This window comes from Balaenoptera borealis (genome assembly GCF_965194805.1).
Source record: "Balaenoptera borealis genome assembly, chromosome: 11".
NCBI classification, from domain to species: domain Eukaryota; kingdom Metazoa; phylum Chordata; class Mammalia; order Artiodactyla; family Balaenopteridae; genus Balaenoptera; species Balaenoptera borealis.
This window is the reverse complement of record NC_138868.1, coordinates 26785988-26807613: the sequence shown is the minus strand read 5'-3', so window position 1 is coordinate 26807613 and position 21626 is coordinate 26785988. Positions and strand designations below refer to the sequence as shown.

Here is a 21626-nt window from a genome sequence, read left to right as displayed (position 1 = left end):
ATATCTTGCATATATCAAGGATTTTGGCAATCCCATGCCCTTTCAAAATAAGCAGGAAACTGTTTTCAGCCAATGGAGAGAAAAAGCAGTTTGACTCTCTTCCTGGAGTTGCCACATAGCATTTATTAATAGCTCTGTAAACAGGCTTGAACATAGTATCAGCTGGCTGCTCAACATATTACAAAAGTTTATGAGAAGTTGCTTAGGAAAAACAAGATAGAGTCATTAGAAATCTGATACTGGTCAATAGTGCATTTATTCCAAGTCTCCATAAATCACAGACAAATGAAACTTCTATTGTGATCACTGTTCCAGATCTAAAGGGTCCCTGTCTCCCCTTTGGTAGAAATTAAATACATTTAAGAACGCCTAAGATTTTTTTCTCTGCCGATACAGAGGCTAATTACAAAATTTTCCAAGAGATAATAAATATCTAACTCTAATCAACAGATTGACACATGATAAATAAGAAGCACATAACTTTGATTATTTAGGGCACATGTTTATCTTTAATTATCCCCAAACTGGGAATAGAGTAACTGTTGTTATCTGTTATATTTATTATCTATTTCTAGAGTGACACCACATTTTGATTTTGCCCAGGAAAGCCTCAGTTTAAGCTGTTGTCCCAGCTTAATTATTATTTTCCCTTTATTCCCAAAAGCATCCTAGTTATGATGGTAAATGATAAGGATTCCATTTGCTTAAAATTTTATTTTATAAAAAAGATTTAAGAAAGCTGTTACAACAAAGGTGAAAGACAAGAGTTAAGTGGAGCTAGTGAGAAGGAAAGATTGGCTTAATATTAGAAATGAAAGGATGAGGCTAGCTACTGTAACTGAGCATAAATCTTAGTCTGAGCTTCCTGATGGCCAAGTCAAAAAGGGAAAATAAAAGTAGTTACATATCTCTCTTTATGCAAGAGAAGAAAGAAACCCAGTTTTTCAGAAGAGACAAACTTTTCTAGCACTAAACTTTAAGAGGAACTCACCTCACTGGCTTTTCTATAAGGGTCATCAGCAATGGTTAGTAACTTCAACAATAATGTTTCAAAAGCTGCAGAGACACTCTGGTGGTTTCTCATTTCAACTCAGTGGTGTAGTATTAAAATTATAGTTCTATAAAGCTTTTTCTAAGAGGGGAGAGGCAATAACATACTCCTCTTAAAGTTTTCTTAGGATCTAACCGGATTCAAATTAACCTTCTGTGTTAATTTTCAGAAACTCCCAACTGATAATTTTTAAAAACATCTTTTATTTGTTAATCATCAAATAACTTTGAACATGAACCAAAACACTACTAAAGACCTGACCGTTGTTCTTCAGAATCTGTGATCTGATTTGGGGAGAACTGTAGGGCAGCGGTTAACTCAAGTGATTTGTGCCCACTCCCCCCGGGGGCGGGGGGTACATCTGGCAATGTCTACAGACATCTGTGATTGTCACAACTCTGTGGGAGTAGGAGGCGGGTGCTACTGGCATCTAGTGGGTGGAGACCAGGGGTGCTCCTGAACAGTCTTTAAAGCACAGGGCAGTCCCCCCGACAACAAAGAATTATCTAGCCTAAAATATCAATCGTGCTGAGGTTGAGAAACCGTTCTCCAGAGTATTATCAGTAGAAGAGACCATTATTTCTAGCTGGGGTAAAAAGGAAAACGTTTCATGGAAGAGGGGCCCTTGAACTAGATTCCCCCCACCCAACCCCAGAGGAGCTGGAGATGCCTCTCCCCAGGCTCAGGAAATGGTGGGAACAGAAACAAGCAGGTAAGAAGAGGTAAGGCGTGTTGTAGGGATGCCATCCACAAAGGGAATTGTGGGTCAACTGATTTAGCTAGAAAAGAGGGAGAATCCATGTGGAGCAAATAAGAGAGAAAGCCAGAGAATACACGCAAATTTAGGGCAAAGAGTTTCTGTTCTGATGTTATGCTCCAAGATCCCTAAATATTGCTAGTGTTTTTTAAAAACCACACAAATCAAAGGCAGCATAAACTTTTATGTTCACAAAGCTCATCTTCGGAATACTGGCTTGGGGTGTGTATAAGGATAGGCACATGTTTTGCTTCCTCTCCCCCACATCATTTTCACCACTTCCATATTAGAGATTCCTTGGAACTCAGTTTTATATATCACATTAAATTTTTAAAAATGGGTGCCTGCTTAAAAATACAACCTGTCAAGGCACAGAAAATTCTGAACTGCTGCTGTAATTAATAGAACATTGTAGGAATCGCCATTAGGAAATATTATTCTGACCTAGTTTGCCATGTCACGCTGCAGATTGTCCTTTTCTTGAATCGTGGAACGATTTGTGAGAAAAGACCACGAAGCTGGGTCCCTCGATATTAGCCATCTCACCCCTCAAAGTTCAGCCAGGAGTGGGACAAAACCCTCCTCACCATGTTGACATGTTTATTTCTGGTGTAAGAAAATATTGCTGTTGCCCAATTTGGTTTTCCAGTCTATTCACTTGCCTGAAGTCATATATTTTATTCTTTCCTTTGATGATCTACAGATAAATTAGCACGATCCCCTAAGGTCTGCCAACATATATGCGTTACTGGAGAAATCTGAGATGTTGAAAGATGATTGCACTTTATCGTATCCCAATACTTTCTTCTTAAGGACCGAATAAATAGCATCAGCTAGTTTATATACCTGACATGTTTATTGAAGTATTCCCGCTGAGTACTTCCCATTGTCATGTGTTCTCACACATTGTTTTCACAAACTGTGTTTTGAAAGAAGTCAAGGGAAATTCAGGCCAGAGAAACAAGATGTTATCTTTTGGAAAGGATGAGCCCACTCTAATGGAAGAGGATAATCCATTCAGCGGTTTGGAAAGCCAGTGTCCTCCAGTGGGTGTGATAAATCCACAGGATCTGAATCCAGGATTTTGCACTGGGACCTTGAACTCAGCAGGAACAATTTAATCGTGTTCCAAATAAACACAGTGTATCATTATTATTATTATTGGAGAAGCATGAACATTTGTTAGGTCAATTTAGCCCCATTGCCTTAAGGCAATTGAATTCACTGAACACAGTTCTAATTATGTCTGTCACAGATAGATCTAAAATGGATCTATAATGCCATAACTGCTCCTTGATCATCTCTGTGTTTGAGACCAGGTTTAGAAAAGAAAAAAATTCACCTGCTTATCTCAGATGGGTCACTTGCATGGAGAATCCCATAGAGACTTCAGTTACCTTGTGGATTCTATCAACAGAACCATTTTCAAAAGATGAGAATATTTGAGACAGCTGGACTTTTTCACGTTGCATGTGCTTTAAGTGATCGTTTGGGGCAAGAGGAATCCAAATATCACTTACTAAGAAGTTCATCACCATGTCCTTTTCCTAACTCAATATGGTGCCTTCCCAGGTACCACTCATTTCACACAAGATACATAAGATAAATTCTCTCCAAGGCAAAGCAGCAGTTTCGCAGCAGGTTACAGCTGTAAGGGACTTTAAAAAGCTTCTAGTCCTACCCCTTGTTTTTCAGACAAGACATTACATTATTTACCCAAGATTACACAGCTAGGTAGTGGCAGAGCTGTCCCTAAAGCAAGGCTGGTGGAGGGTGAGAACCATCTTTGTATAATAGCACTCACTCTTCTACACTTACTGTGTACCTGTTACAGACCCAGCAACTGAATTAGAGATACATAGTCCTTGCTGTCAACTTGCTCACAGTCTGGCTGTGCTGTAGGACTTGGTCACAATGGAAGCAGGATGTGGAATTTGTGCTATAAGAAGCATCCTTGTAACAGCCCTCACTTAGACCCAGTCCAAGATTCCTCTTCAGCTCCTCTGTATGGTGATCAGGGAACCTAAAGGCCACTTCATCAGGTTTTAGAGAGAGGGCCTCTTGTGGGTCTGTAAAATAATTAGCTAACCACAATGTTGTTAATATTAGGAAAGCATCAGTGTACTTTACAGAGGACTCAACAAGATACCTAATATGCTGACAGCATCTTTTTGCTTGAATTAGTCAATGATGCCTCATAGAGGTTTAGCAACAAGGATACCCCAAGGGGGAGCTCTTCTGGTTTGGAACTGAACTGAAGTGACTGGCTGATCAAACCCAAAAGCACAAGCCTCTTTCAGAGCTGCATTTAGTAGCACGGTCAAAGGAAGATAACCAGAAAGCCACAAAGAAACCATTCATTCTCTCCACGGTGTATTTTGTTGTTGCCTTTTTAAGCTGATGAAATCCTGATAGCATTTGGGACCGGGACCGCGGGTGGGGGTGGAAGGATGGAGTGTTACACAATGTGCAAACATCACAGACATTTACCAAAGATCAAGTTCCAAGATGTAAAACAAAATAAAACAAAAAAAAAGATTTTCTCCTAATTTGAATCCCAAAGGACCTGAAAAGCATTGCAAACGTGTCCAGTAAGGCATTAAAAATCCCAAAGAGTAATCACTCCCTTGGTTGTTTTAATGTATTTTTGTCCACAAACGAGAGAAGTTTTCTAAACTGCTGCACTGGCTTACTTTGAAAGGTCTCTGGAACAAAAGTTCTTTGGGTGACCCTAGGATACCTGGCAACAGTAACTAAGGATGTGGATGAGGCTAAGAAAGATAAAAACAGATGATGCACTTTTTGATGTCAGACCTGAAATATTGTATAATTAAAACGTAATAAAATGCTGAAGCTTAGAAACAAAGAAATAATCCCATCAGGGAAATTAGCAAGCTTATTTAAGAGAATGTTGAATATGATTTCTTTAAAGGGTACTATAAAATCACTCTTATGCTCCCCAGATGGCCCTGTGGGTGACTTCTTTATGTAATTAGATTCAGCACTCCCCCTCCTTCCCTCCTTCTTCCCTCCTCCTTCTCTTCTTTGCATGATAGTTATTATTATCAGCCATCATTTATTAAGTGCCTAGGCGCTCTCATGCATTCTCTCTATTTCTCAAATTTTAATTAGCAGTTATTATCACCATGTCCAAGATGAGGAAATAGATGCCAGTAGGTTTGGGTTGTCCACTGTTGGCTATCTAGAAGGTGGTGTATCCAGAGCAACAGTCATCATTCTGTACAATGTAGCTTCTGAATTCTGGAAGGAAGTGAAGGGATTAAACCTCAGGGATCCACTTCGGCCTCAGCCCTTGACAGAGAGCTTATCCTCAGAATCAGACTTATTGTCCTGCCCAGTTATGACAAGATCCACGGGCCAAAGTAAAATCAAACTGCTTCTGCCACAGGATCTGCTTCCACCACACAGTGTCAACTAAAGTCTAACCCACCCACTTCCTGTTTATATCAAATTCTGGCATACCCTACTTCATACAATGGCTGTGTCCCTGAAATTAATTTTTTTGTTAAATACGTGAATATTGTGTCAATGCACTGTGGGGGAGTTACAAAAAGAATGTGCTATTTCAAGGAATCCCAAGGTGATTTTTTTTCTCCCCTGAATCATTCTTCTCTCTCTCCCTCTCTCCAGACTTTTTATATGCCAGGATGGGATGGGGAGCAGAGATGGAATGTAGGAGCACACCCTTATTGTGTCTAAATAAAGCAGGAGGCAGCTCTACTGAAGAATCCACTCAGGTTTTTAACAAGGTGGCTCTCAATAGATCTCAGAGCTAGGCTATTTCTGGTAGCCACAGGAAGAAGGATGTACACATATATAAACCTAGAAGCTCATATGTATGTATAGCTGTTCCCGTGAGGGTGCATTCACATGTGCGCACATGCACATGTGCACATTTCTAACATTTACAGGCCTCGGCTTTCTCATTTTTACCTCTACTGAAAAAGCAGCTTCTATTTATACCTCCTCTCCCTTCCACACCCCCCTTCACACAAACAATCCACAAGTCTTGAGCTAAAGAAGTATTGCAAGTTTAGAAAGGAAGATGGCTTCTTAGGGGCAAGTTGGGAACTTTCAATTACACTAAAAGACGGAACTCTGTCAAAGTTGACTTTACGGAGGTTCTCATATGTTGGTAGGAGAGCGGGGTTAAATATCCCAGGCAGGAAGTCAAGCCCTCCAAAGCTAAAATAGCTCGGCCTGACTGAGCACCTTAGGAAGATAACCAGGGATCCTCAGCCAGGTATTTGGGATCACAACTCTTCTGAGAAATGCATCGTGGTTTCAGTTTCCCCTTTATCTCTTGCAAAGAACACTGTGATCACCAGCGAAGGATGGTGGGCGGAACTTGGAGCCAGCTGCCAGAGGATGCCCCACCCTGCCCATGAGGGTCCGCCCCCAAAAGCAAGAACAGCCCTCTCAACCCAAACCACGCTTCAGGGCTGGGCACGAGGCTTCCCCACTTAGTTCAGTTTCCTTGGGCATCCCTTCAGGATTCACAAATGAGGCTTTGAGGTTTATGAGGGTGGCATCCCTGCCCTTTGAGTCATTTGGCCCCATCGAAGAATGGGCAGCTCTTGGCAGGCTAAGAATGGCACAAGGATAATAATTAATAACTACCTTTTACTGAATGCTCGTTAAATGACTGGGACTGCGATACATTTTTTCCTGGATTATTTCATTTGATCCTCACAGAAACTCTGGGAGGAAAGTCACATAAACATCCCCATTTTTTTTTTTAATTAATTAATTATTTATTTATTTATTTTTGGCTGTGTTGGGTCTTCATTTCTGTGCGAGGGCTTTCTCTAGTTGCAGCAAGCGGGGCCCACTCTTCATCGCGGTGCGCGGGCCTCTCACTATCGTGGCCTCTTTTGTTGTGGAGCACAGGCTCCAGACGCGCAGGCTCAGTAGTTGTGGCTCACGGGCCCAGTTGCTCCGCAGCATGTGGGATCCTCCCAGACCAGGGCTCGAACCCGTGTCCCCTGCATTAGCAGGCAGATTCTCAACCACTGCGCCACCAGGGAAGCCCAACATCCCCATTTTATCTGTGAGGAAAGAGAGGACAAAGAGCTTGTCATGTGTCCAAAGTCCCACAGGTACAAAATGGCAGAGCTGGAATACATATCCAGGTTGACATGATACTGAAACCTTTCATCATAACTGTACTGCCTTCAAGGAGTCAGGGAAACCATCTAATGGTCATCCAGGCATCTGCGTAGGTCAGGGTCCTGCAGGAAACAAGTGAGTGACACAGTCACATGGGATAATTGAGGAATGTTTAATGAAGGGTCTATTTTAAGAGATATGGGTGGGACTTCCCTGGTGGTCCAATGGTTAAGAATCCATCTTGCAATACAGGGGACACCGGTTTGATCCCTGGTCAGGGAACTAAGGTCCCGTGTGCCAGGGCAACTAAGCCCACGCACTGCAACGAAGAGCCCACATGCCGCAACTAAGACCTGATGCAGCCAATAAATAAATAAATAAATATTAAAAAAAAAAAAAAAGATACGGGCAGGGTTAAGGGAAACCAACAAGGGGTGGTGAAGACCCTTGACCCTAGTCACTGCAGGGATCCTGTTACCTTCCCTGGGACTGAGAGAGAGGCAAGCAAAGGAGGAGGTTCCCGGAACCCAGAGAGAGGAACTGAAGTTGTTGGAGAGAGTGGAGAGGCCCACCTTTCAGGAATGCTGACCTCGGGTAAGGAAGTCAACCTGAGCCGACTTGGCAGGGAGGGAGCCAGGGGACAAACAGCCTGACCTCATCTTCTTTCTCCCTCCAAGCTCTGCCAGTATTTCCCACTGGCCAAATCCTACGGGAAGTGGAAGATAAGAGAGCCCATGGATGCAATCGATTCAGGTCAGCCTCCTGGGGCCCAGGGTAGGGTGAAGAAAGGTGGACATGGACTTGGAGGGGGCTTGTATGTCTGAAAATAACTTTATTCTAGCCTTTTCTTGACTGATATTTGGCTGGCTATATAGGTTGGAAATCATTTTCCCTTGGAATTTTGAAGACATTGCTCTTTGCTTTTTAGCTTATAGCATTGCTTTTGAGAAATCCAAAGCCGTCTGATTCTTGAGCCCATATGTGAAGTAAGCTTTTTCTCTCTGGAGTTGATAGGATCTTTTCTTCAGGAATTCCCGAAACTGCCCAATTCAATTCCCGATGATCTTTGTTAAAAAGGATCTATCTATTAAATAAATTATCCCAACTATTTTAGAATGACAATTTACAGAGAATTTATATAGACAGAAGAAACAACTTACCCATTTTCATAGAAATCCCTTTTCCCTTAAGTAGCATTTCAAGCCCAATCTAACATAGGTATTGAATTTTAAATTCAGATTTAAAATACATTCTCTGGGCAAATAATGTAAGAGATGAGGAGAGAAAAATTCATGATAGTGGGAGCATCCAAAAATCATAGTATTTCTATTCAGCATCTAAAAATGCCTCAGTTATCCTATCCTCACATGAAAATTGCTGCTGAATGAGATAGGCCTAGGTTAGCACTGAACTGTGTGTGTCTTTTCAACAATAACTTGGGGCCTCAGACTCTCCAAAATGCAGACTTATCAGACATTTCTCTTAGAAAAATGATATGTTTTATTCTTAATGATCTTATTATTTTACAAGAAGATATTATAGCTGGGAGAAGAGATTGCCCGGTTTTAGAAACCACCATGCAATAAATTGTTGCCCCAGTGCAGAACAATTGGTGACAGAAATTTCTTTTGTGGGTTGTAGTCCCCCGATGGAGCCAAAGTTGGTTGTCATGAGATGATTTCCACGGTCAGTTGAACACCAAAGATGAGACCAGCTCTTGGCCACAGTCAGTAAGACCTGCGTCCATCAACCCAAGGCTGCTCTGACTTCTGATTTTTTTAACAATAGAAATGAAACTGCCACAGGGAGGAGAGAGAACAATGGTGTTTTGACAAATGAAACAAAGATAGAGCTTGGCTGACCATTCAGGTCAGAAAGAAAATGAAGGCACAGGAAGACTGATGTTGGTTGACCTCCTTGCCAAGAAGCAAACATTCTGTGGGAGGTTTCCACCGACTTGACGAACAGGCTCAATGGTGGCCTTTTGGATTTGGCAATTTTGTTGGCTATTTTCTGGCAAAAGAGCACTTTTTCTAGGACTTCAGACAGAATGAGAGTAAGAAATGCACGGTTAACACATATAGACGTAGTATCCTTGAGACCTAAGGAAGGAGGAACTGGCAAGAGCTTAGAATCACTGGAAAATGTTGTTGTCCTGTTTCCTTAGAGATCTTCTAGAATGGTTCAGATGGAGTTCTGGCCTGTGGAAGGGGTGAGGCTAAGAAACCTCTAGTTGCCCTTGCTAGACTTGTAATCCTCAAAAAATGGAAATTCGGAAGCATTTATTCATGACCTTGAAAACTTGTTTATAAAAGCATATTATAATGTATCAGTAAAATGAGCTGAGAAGAGGGTTTATGAGAAAGTTCACGTGAGAAATGCAGCTATTAGCACACATGCCATTCCCCACCTTGACCCCAGCAGGAATGCGTAAATGGTGACATATGGAATGTAAGCATCTGTTGAGATGTTTCATAAATCTGCCTGGCAACGGGCATCACAGGGCCCTGGGTGAGAACAGGCCCCAGGAAGGGAGAGATGGTGAATGTCGCATCTAATTTTAGGCTACTAATCAGCCCAGAATTTGACAATCAAAAATTTCCAGATAATTCTCTTTAATCATATTGATTATTTTCTGACAAGGTGACACTTTTTCATGGGACCCACTTCAGGAATAGGTCATATGTTCATCCATCCATCCATCCACCCAGGAAATACCTATCGAGGGCCTTCAGCATGGAAGGCAGCGTACTAGGTACTGCAGGTACAGTGGAGGACAAGAGAGACACTGCCATGCCACTGCAGAACCTACTGCGTGTGGGAAAACAGATATTAAACAAATAGTAACACAAATAATTTTATAATTACAATTTGGATAACTGCTATAACAGCTTATACTCGTAGTACACTCTTCCAAATTTTCTACATGGATTATCTCCTTTAATCCTCATCATAATACTCTGCAGTAGAAGCTATTGCTAGTCTCACTTTAGAGATGAGAGAAGAAACAGAGGCATGGAGGTCTGCATGTCCTGCCCAAGGTCACACAGCTAATGAGTGGTGGGCCTAAGATAGGGAGTCAAGCAGTTGAGTCCAGGCCTCAAGTTCCTGACACTACACCGTTTTTTAGGACCTGGGTGGGGAAGGGGTGCTGATTTAGATTTGCAGGTTAAAGAAACTTTTTTTCAGTATATGATTTTAGGCCTAGACCAAGGATAATTAGAGATTAATTGGGCACAAGAAGGTAACAAGAGTATTCCAGAATTAGGGAATGAGATGTCAAAAGGCCCTGAGGCAGAAGGAGTTGGTCTTGGAGGCCGGGGTGACTGGAGTTGGGGGCGGGAGTGGTGAAAGGTAAGGCTGGAGACGTGGGCAAGGGTTAGAGTGCGTGGGACCTTGTAAATCCTGCTGAGAATCTTGAACCATATCCTGAGCAGAGGGAGAGCTCCTGAAAGACCTGGTATTGCTCCAGACCCAACTGCTACAGCTGGGAGAAGAGAGGCGTTCTCCCCATGGAAGCGTAAGGCTGTTGCTAGGCTAGCAACTCGCCCTTCCTTCCCACTGTCTTCTGTAGGAGTAAATGGATGCTGCACACTTCAGTTCTTATCAGACCGCTGTCCTCTGGTGCAGTTAAAAGACAGCGATGTCAAGAAACAACTCATGCTTTGGACTTAATGTTTGTGTCCCGACAACAACAACAATAACATCAACAATTCCTGTATCGAAATCCAAATCCCCAGCGTGATGGTATTAGGAGGTGGAGACTTTGGGAGGTAATTAGGTCATGAGGGCAGAGTTCTCACAGATGCGATTAGTGCCCTTATAAGAAGAGGCCAGAGAGCTAGCTTACTGTCTTTTCACTATGTGAGAAGTCAGAGGTTTGCATCCTGGAAGAGGGCTCTCACCACAACTGGACCCTGCTGGCACCCTGATCTCAGACTTCCAGCCTCCAGAACTATGAGTGATAAGTTTCTGTTGTTTATAAGCCACAGTCTATGGTAAATTGTTATAGCAGCCCAAACTGGTTAAGACAACGGGCAGATTTAAAAATTCATTCAGCACTGAGTTCTGCTTAATATTTTTTTTCTTTTTTTCCCTCTTTTTCTGGCCACACTGCAACAGCTTGTGGGATATTAGCTCCCCGACCAGGGATTGAACCCGGGCCCTGGCAGTGGAAGCTTGGAGTTCTAACCACTGGACCACCAGGGAATTCCCAGGTCTGTTGAATATTAACCTCAGTTTACCACCATTAATTTTGGCATTGCCCAGATGTGGGACCCCATTAAGATTTCTTTAAAAAGATTTCCTCCAAATTTCCATGCTAAAAATAGCAGCATTTCCTTAAACTCCTAAGACAGATACTCTATTATTCTGTGTATTTTTAAATCAGTACTTTCATTTATTCATTCATCAAAGATTTGCAGACCTGTTGTGTGACAGAAGTGAAAGATACAAAAGTCTGGTTCCGGGGGAGCACTCACACCACATGATGCCATCAATCCCTGTGGCAGGCAGAATAATGGCATCCCAAAGATGTCCACCAACTAAGCGCTGGCACCTGTGCCTGTTACCTTGCATGGCAAAAGAGACTTCGTAGATGTGATTAAATTAAAGATCTTGATATGAGGAGATTATCTTGGATTGTCCAGGTGGGCCCAATGTAATCACAAGAGTCCTTTTAAAAGTGGAAGAAGAAGATGGGTGGGTCAGAGACAAAGAAAAAGATGTAAGGACAGAAGCAGAGTGATAGTGATGCAATTCCTGGATTGGGGCCACAAACCAGGAAATGTAGGCAGCCTCTGGAAGCTGGAAAATGCAAGGAATGGATTCTCCTAGAAAGAACCTCCAGAAAGGAATGCAGTCCAGCCCACACCTTGAGTTTAGCCCAATGAGACCCATTTGGGATTTCTGATCTCCAAAACTGTTAGATAATAAATTTGTGTTGTTTAAGCCACTAAATTTGTGATAATTTGTTACACTAGGAAACCAGTACACTCCCTACTCCAGGCACGACTTGGCTCAGGACAGACATCGCTAATCCCTCACAGTTTCCTACTGGGCCCAGATGCAGCCTCATGATCTTTCTCAACCCAGCAGTCCAGGCAGTTACTCCCAATCAGTCAGTGGAATGCAACTCACTTGCCATCCCATGGGGTCTGTACAGAAATTTACACCTGATTGTGACCCCTCCGCCATTGCCACATATGTAAATATTAATTACTTGAATATTTCTTGATAGTTCTTTTATATCTGGGTTCCTAAACTAGTTCCACCACTTAATTGCTATGTGTCCTCGGGCAAATTACGTACATCTCTCTGCTTCAATTTCATCTCTAAAATAAGAGTCATAATAACGGGAGTTCCCTGGTGGTCCAGCGGTTAAGACTCTGCGCTCCCAGTGCAGGGAGCCCGGGTTCGATCCCTGGTCAGGGAACTAGATCCCGCATGCATGCTGCAACTAAGAGCACGCATGGCGCAACTAAAAGATCCCTCATGCCACAACAAAGATCCCACACGCAGCAATGAGGATCCCGATCCCGCGTGCCACAACTAAGACCCAGCACAGCCAAATAAATAAATAAATTTTTTTTAAGATAAATAAATAAAATGAGAGTAATGCTATTTATCCATAAGGTTGTGAAGATAAATGGCTCAGATATTCAAGCATTAAAAATAGTGCCTGCCACATTGGGAGTGCTCAACAAATTTTAACAATGGTGATGATGATTGTTATCATTATTCCCTACAGGGGTTAACATGAGGCTTAAAAGGCCTTTTCAGTCATCCTGTCTACAATGTGGGACATATACACTGAAAAGGCAAGAGTGGGTGCAATTTCATAGGAGCTAATTGGGGGAAGACTGAATTAGGGTGAAGATGGTCAAAATGGAAAGAAATGTGTGGACTTGAGAGATACTGCAGAGGTAAAGATACCGTAGAGGCAAGGCCTGTTGGTGAATTGCATTTAGGGGGTGAGGCTGTGCCTAGGATGACAAAGTTAGAAGCCTTATAATGCCCTGCTAAAACAGCATGAAATAAATCCTTATTTTGCTTTTCTGCTCTCATAACCATCCATCTTTTCCTACTGTGATATCTCTTTCCTTTCTTCGCATAATAAAGAAACATCAGAAAAATAAAAACCAGGGCCAAAAGGAGTCACCAAGTTTAGGAGTATGAACTATTTGGCAACATATAGCAAAAACAGGAGAGTTCTGTCTAGATTTTGGCTTTTTGGTGCCCATATGTGAAGAAAGCATTATATTTGGGCAGAAAGAGGGGGTGTATGACAGGAAAGGAAGAAAAATTAAATAGAATTAAGATGTCTGAATTGATTTTTAAATACATGAGTTAGCATAAGCAAATGAGTTTTATTTTTAATGCCTGTAATGAAGTTGGGCTGGGGGTGTAGGCAACAGATGGAGAAGAGGAACCAGGCCCATGGTGGCTGTGAAGGGTATGTGATGGGGCCGGGGGCTGAGTGATGTGGAAGAGGGAGGCATCCTGGAGATGGAGTCAGGAGAGATGGTTTCCAGCCTCTTGCCACCAATGCGCATTTGAGCGTGGTGCCTACCGCACAAGGATTCTATGGGATAGCGCTTGTGTTCATGGGCTCTGTAAAGTTGTAGGAAACTGTAGGGAAGGAGTCCTCAGGAGAAGCCCATCTCGCTGGCACGTGAGATGCGTCTAGCATCACACTGGCTCCACCAGCTCAAGGGTGGCTAGAAGGAACCACCTTCCCCCAAAAAGACCTTCACGCCCTTCTGCCTTTGCCCTCCCAAAGTGACTCCCATTAAAGATGGAATGTTTCTGAGCTGGTGGGCCAGGAACTGCTGACCGGTGGAGTTTATTTCTCCATGAAACAAAACACACCCACCCCTTTTTTTTCCCTTCTGCCTGAGTCTAAGACTTGGCTGTGCTCAGCAGAAGGGAGGTGGGAAAGGCACCCTTGAAACTGTAGCGAGCATTTGAGCAGACCGAATTCAATTTTGGATACAAATGTCAAGGAAAGGCTGCCTTGGCTCCTGCTGTTTGTTTACTGAGGCGCGATGTGATGCTCCATTGAAAGGCCTGCTGATTTCACCTGCGCAGGTTTGATAATGATACAGTACAGGGAGCGCGAGGAAGGATGACCTTCCTGAGGATGCTTGGAAAGGCACAGCCAGGCTGCTCCGCGCTCACCGGGACAGCGGGCAAGAACCCGGGAGCTTCTCAGGTCCCAGCCTGGCCACAAATAAGCTACCTGGACTCTTCCCGCAGCTTTGGCTTGATCTTCCTGGTCCATAAAATAAAGGGACTGGAATAGATGACCCCTAATATCTTTTCTTTCTGATGTTTTATGATTCTGGCATTTGGAGCATTTACAGATGCTGGTAAGGAATGCCAGCAAAGCGTGTAGGATATTTGGCCTAACCATTTGGGAGGGTAATTCAGCATTAGCTTTCAGATTTTTTGATGTATACCCTTTGGCCCAGAAGAATCAATTCTTGGGATTTATCCTCTGGTAATACTAGCATAAGTATGAAAACATGGATGTTTATAACTGCAAAACATCAGAAACAACTTATGTGCCCATTAGTAGGGAAGTGGTTAAATAAATCTACTACACAACTGTTATAAAAAAATGCAGATCCATACGTCCTGAAAAGGAAAAATATCCAAAATATAATTTTAACTGAAAAAAATTAGATTGAGTAAAATATATAGCATGATTTTTCTGAAATGAAACCCAGATATGTGTAATATACATATATTGTTTAATTATACATTTATATATGTATATATGTGCATAGAGAAAAGGTCAAGAAGGTTCCACACCAAATTTACATTAGCGGTTCCCTCTAGAGCTGCACGGTCCAATATGGTAGTCACTACCCACACGTGGCTACTGAGTACTTGAAATGTGGTGCAACTGAGGAATCAGATTTTTTAAATTTATTTAATTTTAATTACTTCATATTTAAGTTAAAAACTGGTACTTCATTCAGTTATTGGGAAAATTTTGAGTACGTTTGCAGCAACTTGGATATGAGTCTACTTTTTCAACTTTATGTTTTAGGAATCTCAATATAGATCAAGGTTTTTCAATGAAAATTTAGCATCCAAATTGAGAGATGCTGTAAGTGTAAAACAGATACCAGATTTAGAAGACTTGGTACAAAAAATAATGGAAAATATCTCAGTAATAATTTTGTAACTCATGAATAATTTGATAATGTTGATTACATGTTGAAGTAACAGCATTTTGGGTACGTTAGGTTAAATAAAATGTATAATTAAAATTAATTTCACCTGTTCCTTTTTTACTTTTTTTAATGTGGCTACTAAAAAATTTTTAATTGTATATGTGGCTCACATTTAATTTCTGTTGGACAGTGCTGCTTTGGGGAGTGGGATAGAGGAGAGGGCTAGGCTTTAACTTTTTGCTTGATATACTTTTGTATTGTTTGATTTTGTTACAGTAAGCCTCGGTAACTTTCATAATTTATAAAGAATAATAAAGAGTTTTAAAATATTAAAATTAAAAGTTAACTTCTAGGATACAGTTTGGTATATAAAGAAAATTATTGAGAAAATACTTCTAATTTGTTCCTTTGGAGTTGGAGTGTCAGGGTCTGAAATAAATATTTTGCCATCAGCTTATTAGAAAATGGAACTCTCACTGTGGTGTCTCTGGGATTTACCAGCATCTTCTAATTGCCTGACTCTTTTCTGGATGACTGCTATCCTCAGCAAGGATACCTTTGCCTGACACTCTGCCTGACAACCATCCCAGCTGTGATGGAAAAGGATTGTTTCTCTGAGAGTAGGAGTTAAGCCCAGGAGGGTTAGAAAAAAAAGAGAAATAACCCTTAAAATAATCTCCCTTCTTCTCTCCTGCTCCCTCCTCCCGTATCAAGATTTCTCAAGGCTTTGGGGATCTCGAGTTCTAGGCTGAACTTCCTACCTCACTAAATGACAAGGCCAGGATGTTAATGTTCCCCACACAGACACGTCTGCATTAAACATAAAGATGTCTGTGTTACACATAAACACGTTATGGCTGTAACAATATCACTTTCAAAGGAGCGCTAATCCGCTGAAGTCATCGAGTTAGAAAACATTTGCTTCTCCATGTCTTGTGTCTGAACTGTGTGTGAGAGAGAAAGTAGGAAGGAGGGAGGGAGGAAAGGATGGAGTAAAGAGAAAGAGAATGCACTTTGTAAAACCCTACTTTGTAAAGATAGTTTTTAAAACTATCCCTCTGGTTTCTTACTCATTTATTATGGTGTCACTCGCTTACACTGTTTAGTCTCTGTTTAAAAAGTTGATTATAATCTTTTCTGTACAAACTTACAGATACACAGATAACCCCAATCAACATTTTGGGTATGAAGTTGTTGGGCTTGAATGGATGTCACAAGGTGACTTGGGTGGAGAAAAAAATCAGCTGTGGTTCTCATAAAGCTCAGGAAATTGATAACTCAATGCTTCCCTAAAACCCTCTACTACCCATATCATAGCTCGTGATTCCCTAGATCATATTTGCCTAAATCATATTTGTCTTCCTTGCTAGGCACCTCTAACCCCAGCACCTAGCACAAGGTCTGGCAAATACTAAGCTCTTAATAAAAATCTGTTGATTGACAGAATGAAGAAATGAATGGACCTATCATTCAAGGGTCAGCCATTATCTAAAACATTTATAAAATTAGAGTTCCAGCTCAAAAATGAACTTGTAAAATTTTCCATCTTATTAACACTGTATTTATTAAATGCCTATTATGAGCTAAAAGCTGACTAAACAAAGCCAGCTTTTAAAAACACGCGCACACACACACACACACACACACACACACACACGGTCTCTGCCCTTGTGAAGTTTACAACCTGGGGAGGGGGGGGAGGCAAGGGTAAGACATAAATACACAAAATAAAAAATTACAAATGGTAATAGGTGCTCCCAAGGATACAATCAGGGATGGTGATAAAGGATAAAGGAGGGAGCTATACCAATTTAGCCAAGCCTATTTGTCTCTTCTCTGAGGAAGTGACATTTAGGCTAAAGCATGGGGGATGAGAAGGCGTCAACTATTAAACTATTAAATAAGCAAATTTGGGAAATGGGGGTATGAGAGAGATGGAAGAGCCTTCCATATACCCAGGAGCACTGTCTGCTGCTTGGGTGACTCACTGCCCAATGTGCTATGAAATTCAAACTTGACTTGATTCATTTGGGTTTTAGAGCCCACGCTAATCTGCGTGCCTGGCTGGGTGTCAGTGTTCGCACTGCTCTGATCACAGCTGTTACCAACTGACCTGACAAGTCAGGCAGGTGAGGCGGTGGGACAAGAGGCAGAATTCCAGGTGCCCAGGAATCAGAAATGGGTAGGCTGAAAGGATTCTAGCCGTGGAAGCCCCTACATGGCAGGACTTGAAAAAGGGATCCTCAACTGATTACTCTCCAACAAAACAGAAGAGCAGCCAGGGCTGGACCGTCCTCATGCCAGATCAGCCTGTCTATCTCCAAGCCAGCAAATACACAAAGATCCATTCCAGCCTCGAACCTGACGTTCCCCTTAGTTACAATCCTGTGATTTCCAAAAAGACCATTTTCTGTTTCTATTCAGCTTATAGCAACCTGCTCTCTTAAATAGCTTCTTTATCTGGTGGGGCAATTACAGCCTGTAACTAACAGCTGCAGTTCATAAACATGAGTTTCACTGTTTGGGTCAGTAGTTCTTAGTCTTTTCTGAATGGCAACTCCCCCAGCTGATCTTGGCGTGAAGAGAGGCACCTTCCATCAGCACTCTGCTTGGTACTCGATAGTGCAGTTTACTGTTGGAGGGTTCTGTTTCCCCATTATAAAAGAGGTGACATTTTTATTAAAGTTACAAATGCTTGCATCTAATACCAAATGTATTTCTGGATTTCGGTTTTACTAGTGATTTTAACTTTCCTCATTGAGTTTTTCCTTATATTCCAAATGGTCTACAATAGGCATGTCTTTCTTTTATATTTAGGAAAAAATGCCCTGTCAAAAAGTAATTCATAACTATAAAAATTTTAGGAGAAAATCTGTAGGATCTAGGGCTTGACGAAGGGTTCTAAGACATGGCAGCAAAAGCACAATCCATTAAAAAAAATCTATAAATTAGACTTCATCAAAGAGGATGAAAAGACAAGCTATAAACTGGGAAAAAATATTATTTGCAATGACTGCACATCGGTATCTCAGAGGATGGGAAGCCCATTTTTTGAGCCCTTAGGATGTGCCAGGCCCTGGACCAAATGTTTATCAACCCATTTCAATCTCACAGCAATTCTATCAGGCAGGAGCTGTTACTATTCCCGTGTTCAAATGCAGAGGCAGAGGCTGGAAGAGTTTTAGGGTCCAATCCAAGATCCTATCACCACTGAGGGGCATGGCCAGGATTCAGTCCAGACCTGTTCATCACCCAAGTTCACCATGATCCTGGTACTTGGTAGCGTCCCTACTTGGTAACTATTTGACTTTGCCTCCATTTCCCCAACTGTAAAATGGGATTAATAATAATACCTACCTCATAAGGTTGTCGTAAAAATTAAAAACATGAATCTGTCTACGGCCTAAGAGCTATGTGCCTGGCACATAGCAAGGGCCATGTGAGTGATCACTATTGTGATGGTGTTGTTAGTACTCTACTGACTCTTAAAAATAGGATGGAGAGACAGGAGAAAAGCAAATGACCCAAAGAGGCACCATTTCATGTTGCCTCAAGGGATTTCTCCTAGCCAAGTAACACAAGATGTACCGCCTCCAGGCTGCCGCTCCCAGCCTCAGGGCTTTCAGCAAAGTGAAACCGGCCATTTCCAAAGCCAAATTCTTCAGGATAGCATTAAGTCTTTGTCTTATCAGGAAAGGGGGGTTGGGGTGGGGGGGACAACTCTTTCCTTTAAGAGCAGCAGTGGATTTCCTCTGAAGAAACTTGCCTTTTACAAGTATTTGTTTAGGAGTATCCAGTGATCAGTGATCTTATTTTGTGTATCTCTGCTGCCACAACATACCATGGACCGTCAGCATCCTCTTTACTACAAGAAATACAGTCCTTAGTGCCTTTAAATCTAATCAGATTAGAGAAACAGTTCAGAAAATTCATCTTTAAGATTCTCTTCCTCTAGAACAACTCTAGGTACCTAAAGTTACCAAAAAATAACGAGGCACCACCTGCCTGACAGTGACTGGTTACAAAAGTGAAGAGCTCCTGGACTTGAGGCTTTCTTAACTCCTCCAAATTGGTCATGATTATTATGCAAATGATGGCTTCAGTCAGGGCCAGGGTTCAGTTTTCAACCCCAGTCAACAGCCCTATGAAAGACTTCTCTTTGAGAGGCCCTGAGGTTGCCTTTTGAGATGGGTGGGCCTCACAGAGCTCAGGGGGCTACAAATAGAGAACCCTCTGGGCAGAGCAGTAAGAATGTTACTGCTGGCGTAGGACCCTGTGCCAGGTTTACAGCTCGGAGTCCCTGATGCCAACTCCAGGTTATCATAGCCTTCAGGAAGGACACAGTTTACAGCTGATCTAGTTAAGGAAGGAGACCTCTCACCGGAATTCCTGAGTACAAGGAACACCTGATTTGGGGGAAAAAATCTGCCCCAGGACTGGTGTCCCAGAAGAGTCCCCTTAGAATCCCCAGGATTTTGTTTTCATCTCTATAAAGAATCCTATGTCTTTAGAATTTGGAAACTTATCTTAATATGATTTTGTCAGCATCCTTTATCCTATACACTAATAGAAGGCACGATCCTCCGTGCCACGGTCACCTTGTTGGACTCTTCATTTCATGATGAAGAAACTGAAGCCCAGAGTCAGACAGCATTATAAAAACAAAGGCCTGGAACCCAAGACTGCTGACCTCATTCCAGTTCTCTACCCTCTGAGCTACCCTGCCAAAATGACAATTTAAAGAATGACTTCCTAAACAGATTATTCCTTCTCTCTTTCACAATACCATTGGGTCGCCTCCCTGCAGATAATTCTATCCATAAGCCAATTCAAACACTCTGAAGCATGTCTCATCATGAACTAGAGCTTCTGCTGGGATGGGGAAAGAGGATTCAGTGGGGCTTTTTTGGGGGGCACGGAGGGCACTGAACTCACTAAAAGACTCAGTAGAACAATCCTGATGATTCAGAATGACTAGAGAATAGTCTTTCTGATTATCTAGTGGTTTTGCTCATATTTATGGAATGAATGAATATGTGGGACATTGAAATATAATTCCAGCAATTCTACTGAATTTAATTCAATCTTTCTTTCCCTAGTATGTCAAGATCATAATGAATATGGATTACCACTCTGGAGAATTCAACTGATGAAGAACAGGGGTTGGCAATCTTCCCTTTGGTGTATTTTTGGTAAATTGCTGACCCTGATGTAGAAGGTGAGGTTGACCAAGCTGGTTCCTCTCTCTCTCTCTCCTTTAAAAGTAAATCCCTCATATCGGTTTGCTTATCTTTCACTTATCCCTTTCTCATAAAAATATCTTGAGGAATGTACACACACACCCAAGTCAAGTTATTTGATCTCTGGTTGACTGGAACATAGTTACCCAATCAGTAGGACCATCACACAGAGGATATGTCTTAAACTTTTCCGTTGAATTCTCAGTTAACGAGACTGAAGACCTGCCATGGGGCACTTGATTCTTTTTACTTCATTTAGGAACATGAATGCTGAAGCCAAGAGGCAGAAACCAGCCAACTGACACAACGCAACTAGACACAGAACATCTTAGTGGTGGGTTCAAGAAAAATAAGGTCAATTAAAAAATTTTTGAATTCAATGTCCAATTACAATTTAATACATTTTTTGAGCAGGCAACAAATTAAAACACAAAGAACAGTAAGCAGAGAAACATGTCAGGTAAATTACAAAACAGAGGCTTTTCAGTGAAACTATTTTTTAACTTAGTGCTTTTCAACTCAAGATAATATTTTTAAATTTTCAAGTTATTTGTAAAGTCACAAATCAAGATTTATCTACATTCAGGTAGGTTCTGCTGGCTCATGTCCAAAAGGCTTGGTCCTCTGGGGAGAAGTATTCCTTGCTCTTTCTTCAAGTACTTATTAACACCTTTTACTTGTCAGGAATTATGCCAGGTATGGCGGCTACGAAGGACTAAGACACAACCCCCATCCTGTGGGGACTGACATGGAGACTAAATGCTCACACATTTTCTCACCCTCGCCATCATTTTCCTTCTTACAGTGCCACCAATCTGAACTTTATAATAATCATACGGTTTCTCTACAGGGTTTCTGTACACTCGATAATGATCCTTAATTCAGTTCACCCAACCTCTCAAAAATCCTGCTGTGCTTTCTTTTTCCTTGCTTTTTCTATATATATTTTTTTAATTTTTATTTATTTTTTATTTTTGTCTGCGTTGGGTCCTCATTGCTGCGTGTGGGCTTTCTCTAGTTGCAGCAAGTGGGGGCTACTCTGTTGCGGTGCGTGATCTTCTTATTGTGGTGGCTTCTCTCCTTGTGGAGCACAGGCTCTAGGCACGTGGGCTTCAGTAGTTGTGGCACGTGGGCTCAGTAGTTGTGGCTCATGGGCTCAGTAGTTGTGGCGCACCGGCTTAGTTGCTCCCTGGCATGTGGGATCTTCCCGGACCAGGGCTCGAACCTGTGTCCCCTGCATCAGCAGGTGGATTCTTAACCACTGC

The 21626-nt window shown here is 41.9% G+C and overlaps 1 protein-coding gene across 28 annotated transcripts in view; it reads left to right on the top strand.

Moving 5' to 3' along the window:
* LOC309606562 (uncharacterized protein) overlaps positions 1-21626 on the top strand; it is a 51530-nt gene that overhangs the window by 8199 nt on the left and 21705 nt on the right. For 14 of the 28 annotated variants that reach the window (XR_014231900.1, XR_014231901.1, XR_014231903.1 and 11 more), the window contains one exon: positions 20221-20339. Coding sequence is in view for 1 of the 28 variants with exons in the window: in XM_082343888.1 (XP_082200014.1) it covers positions 7616-7691; positions 10376-10458; positions 11061-11155; positions 11921-12148 (482 nt within the window). In the remaining 27 variants the exon portion in view is untranslated. The other 14 variants (XR_014231904.1, XR_014231906.1, XR_014231908.1 and 11 more) reach the window with 7 other exon arrangements.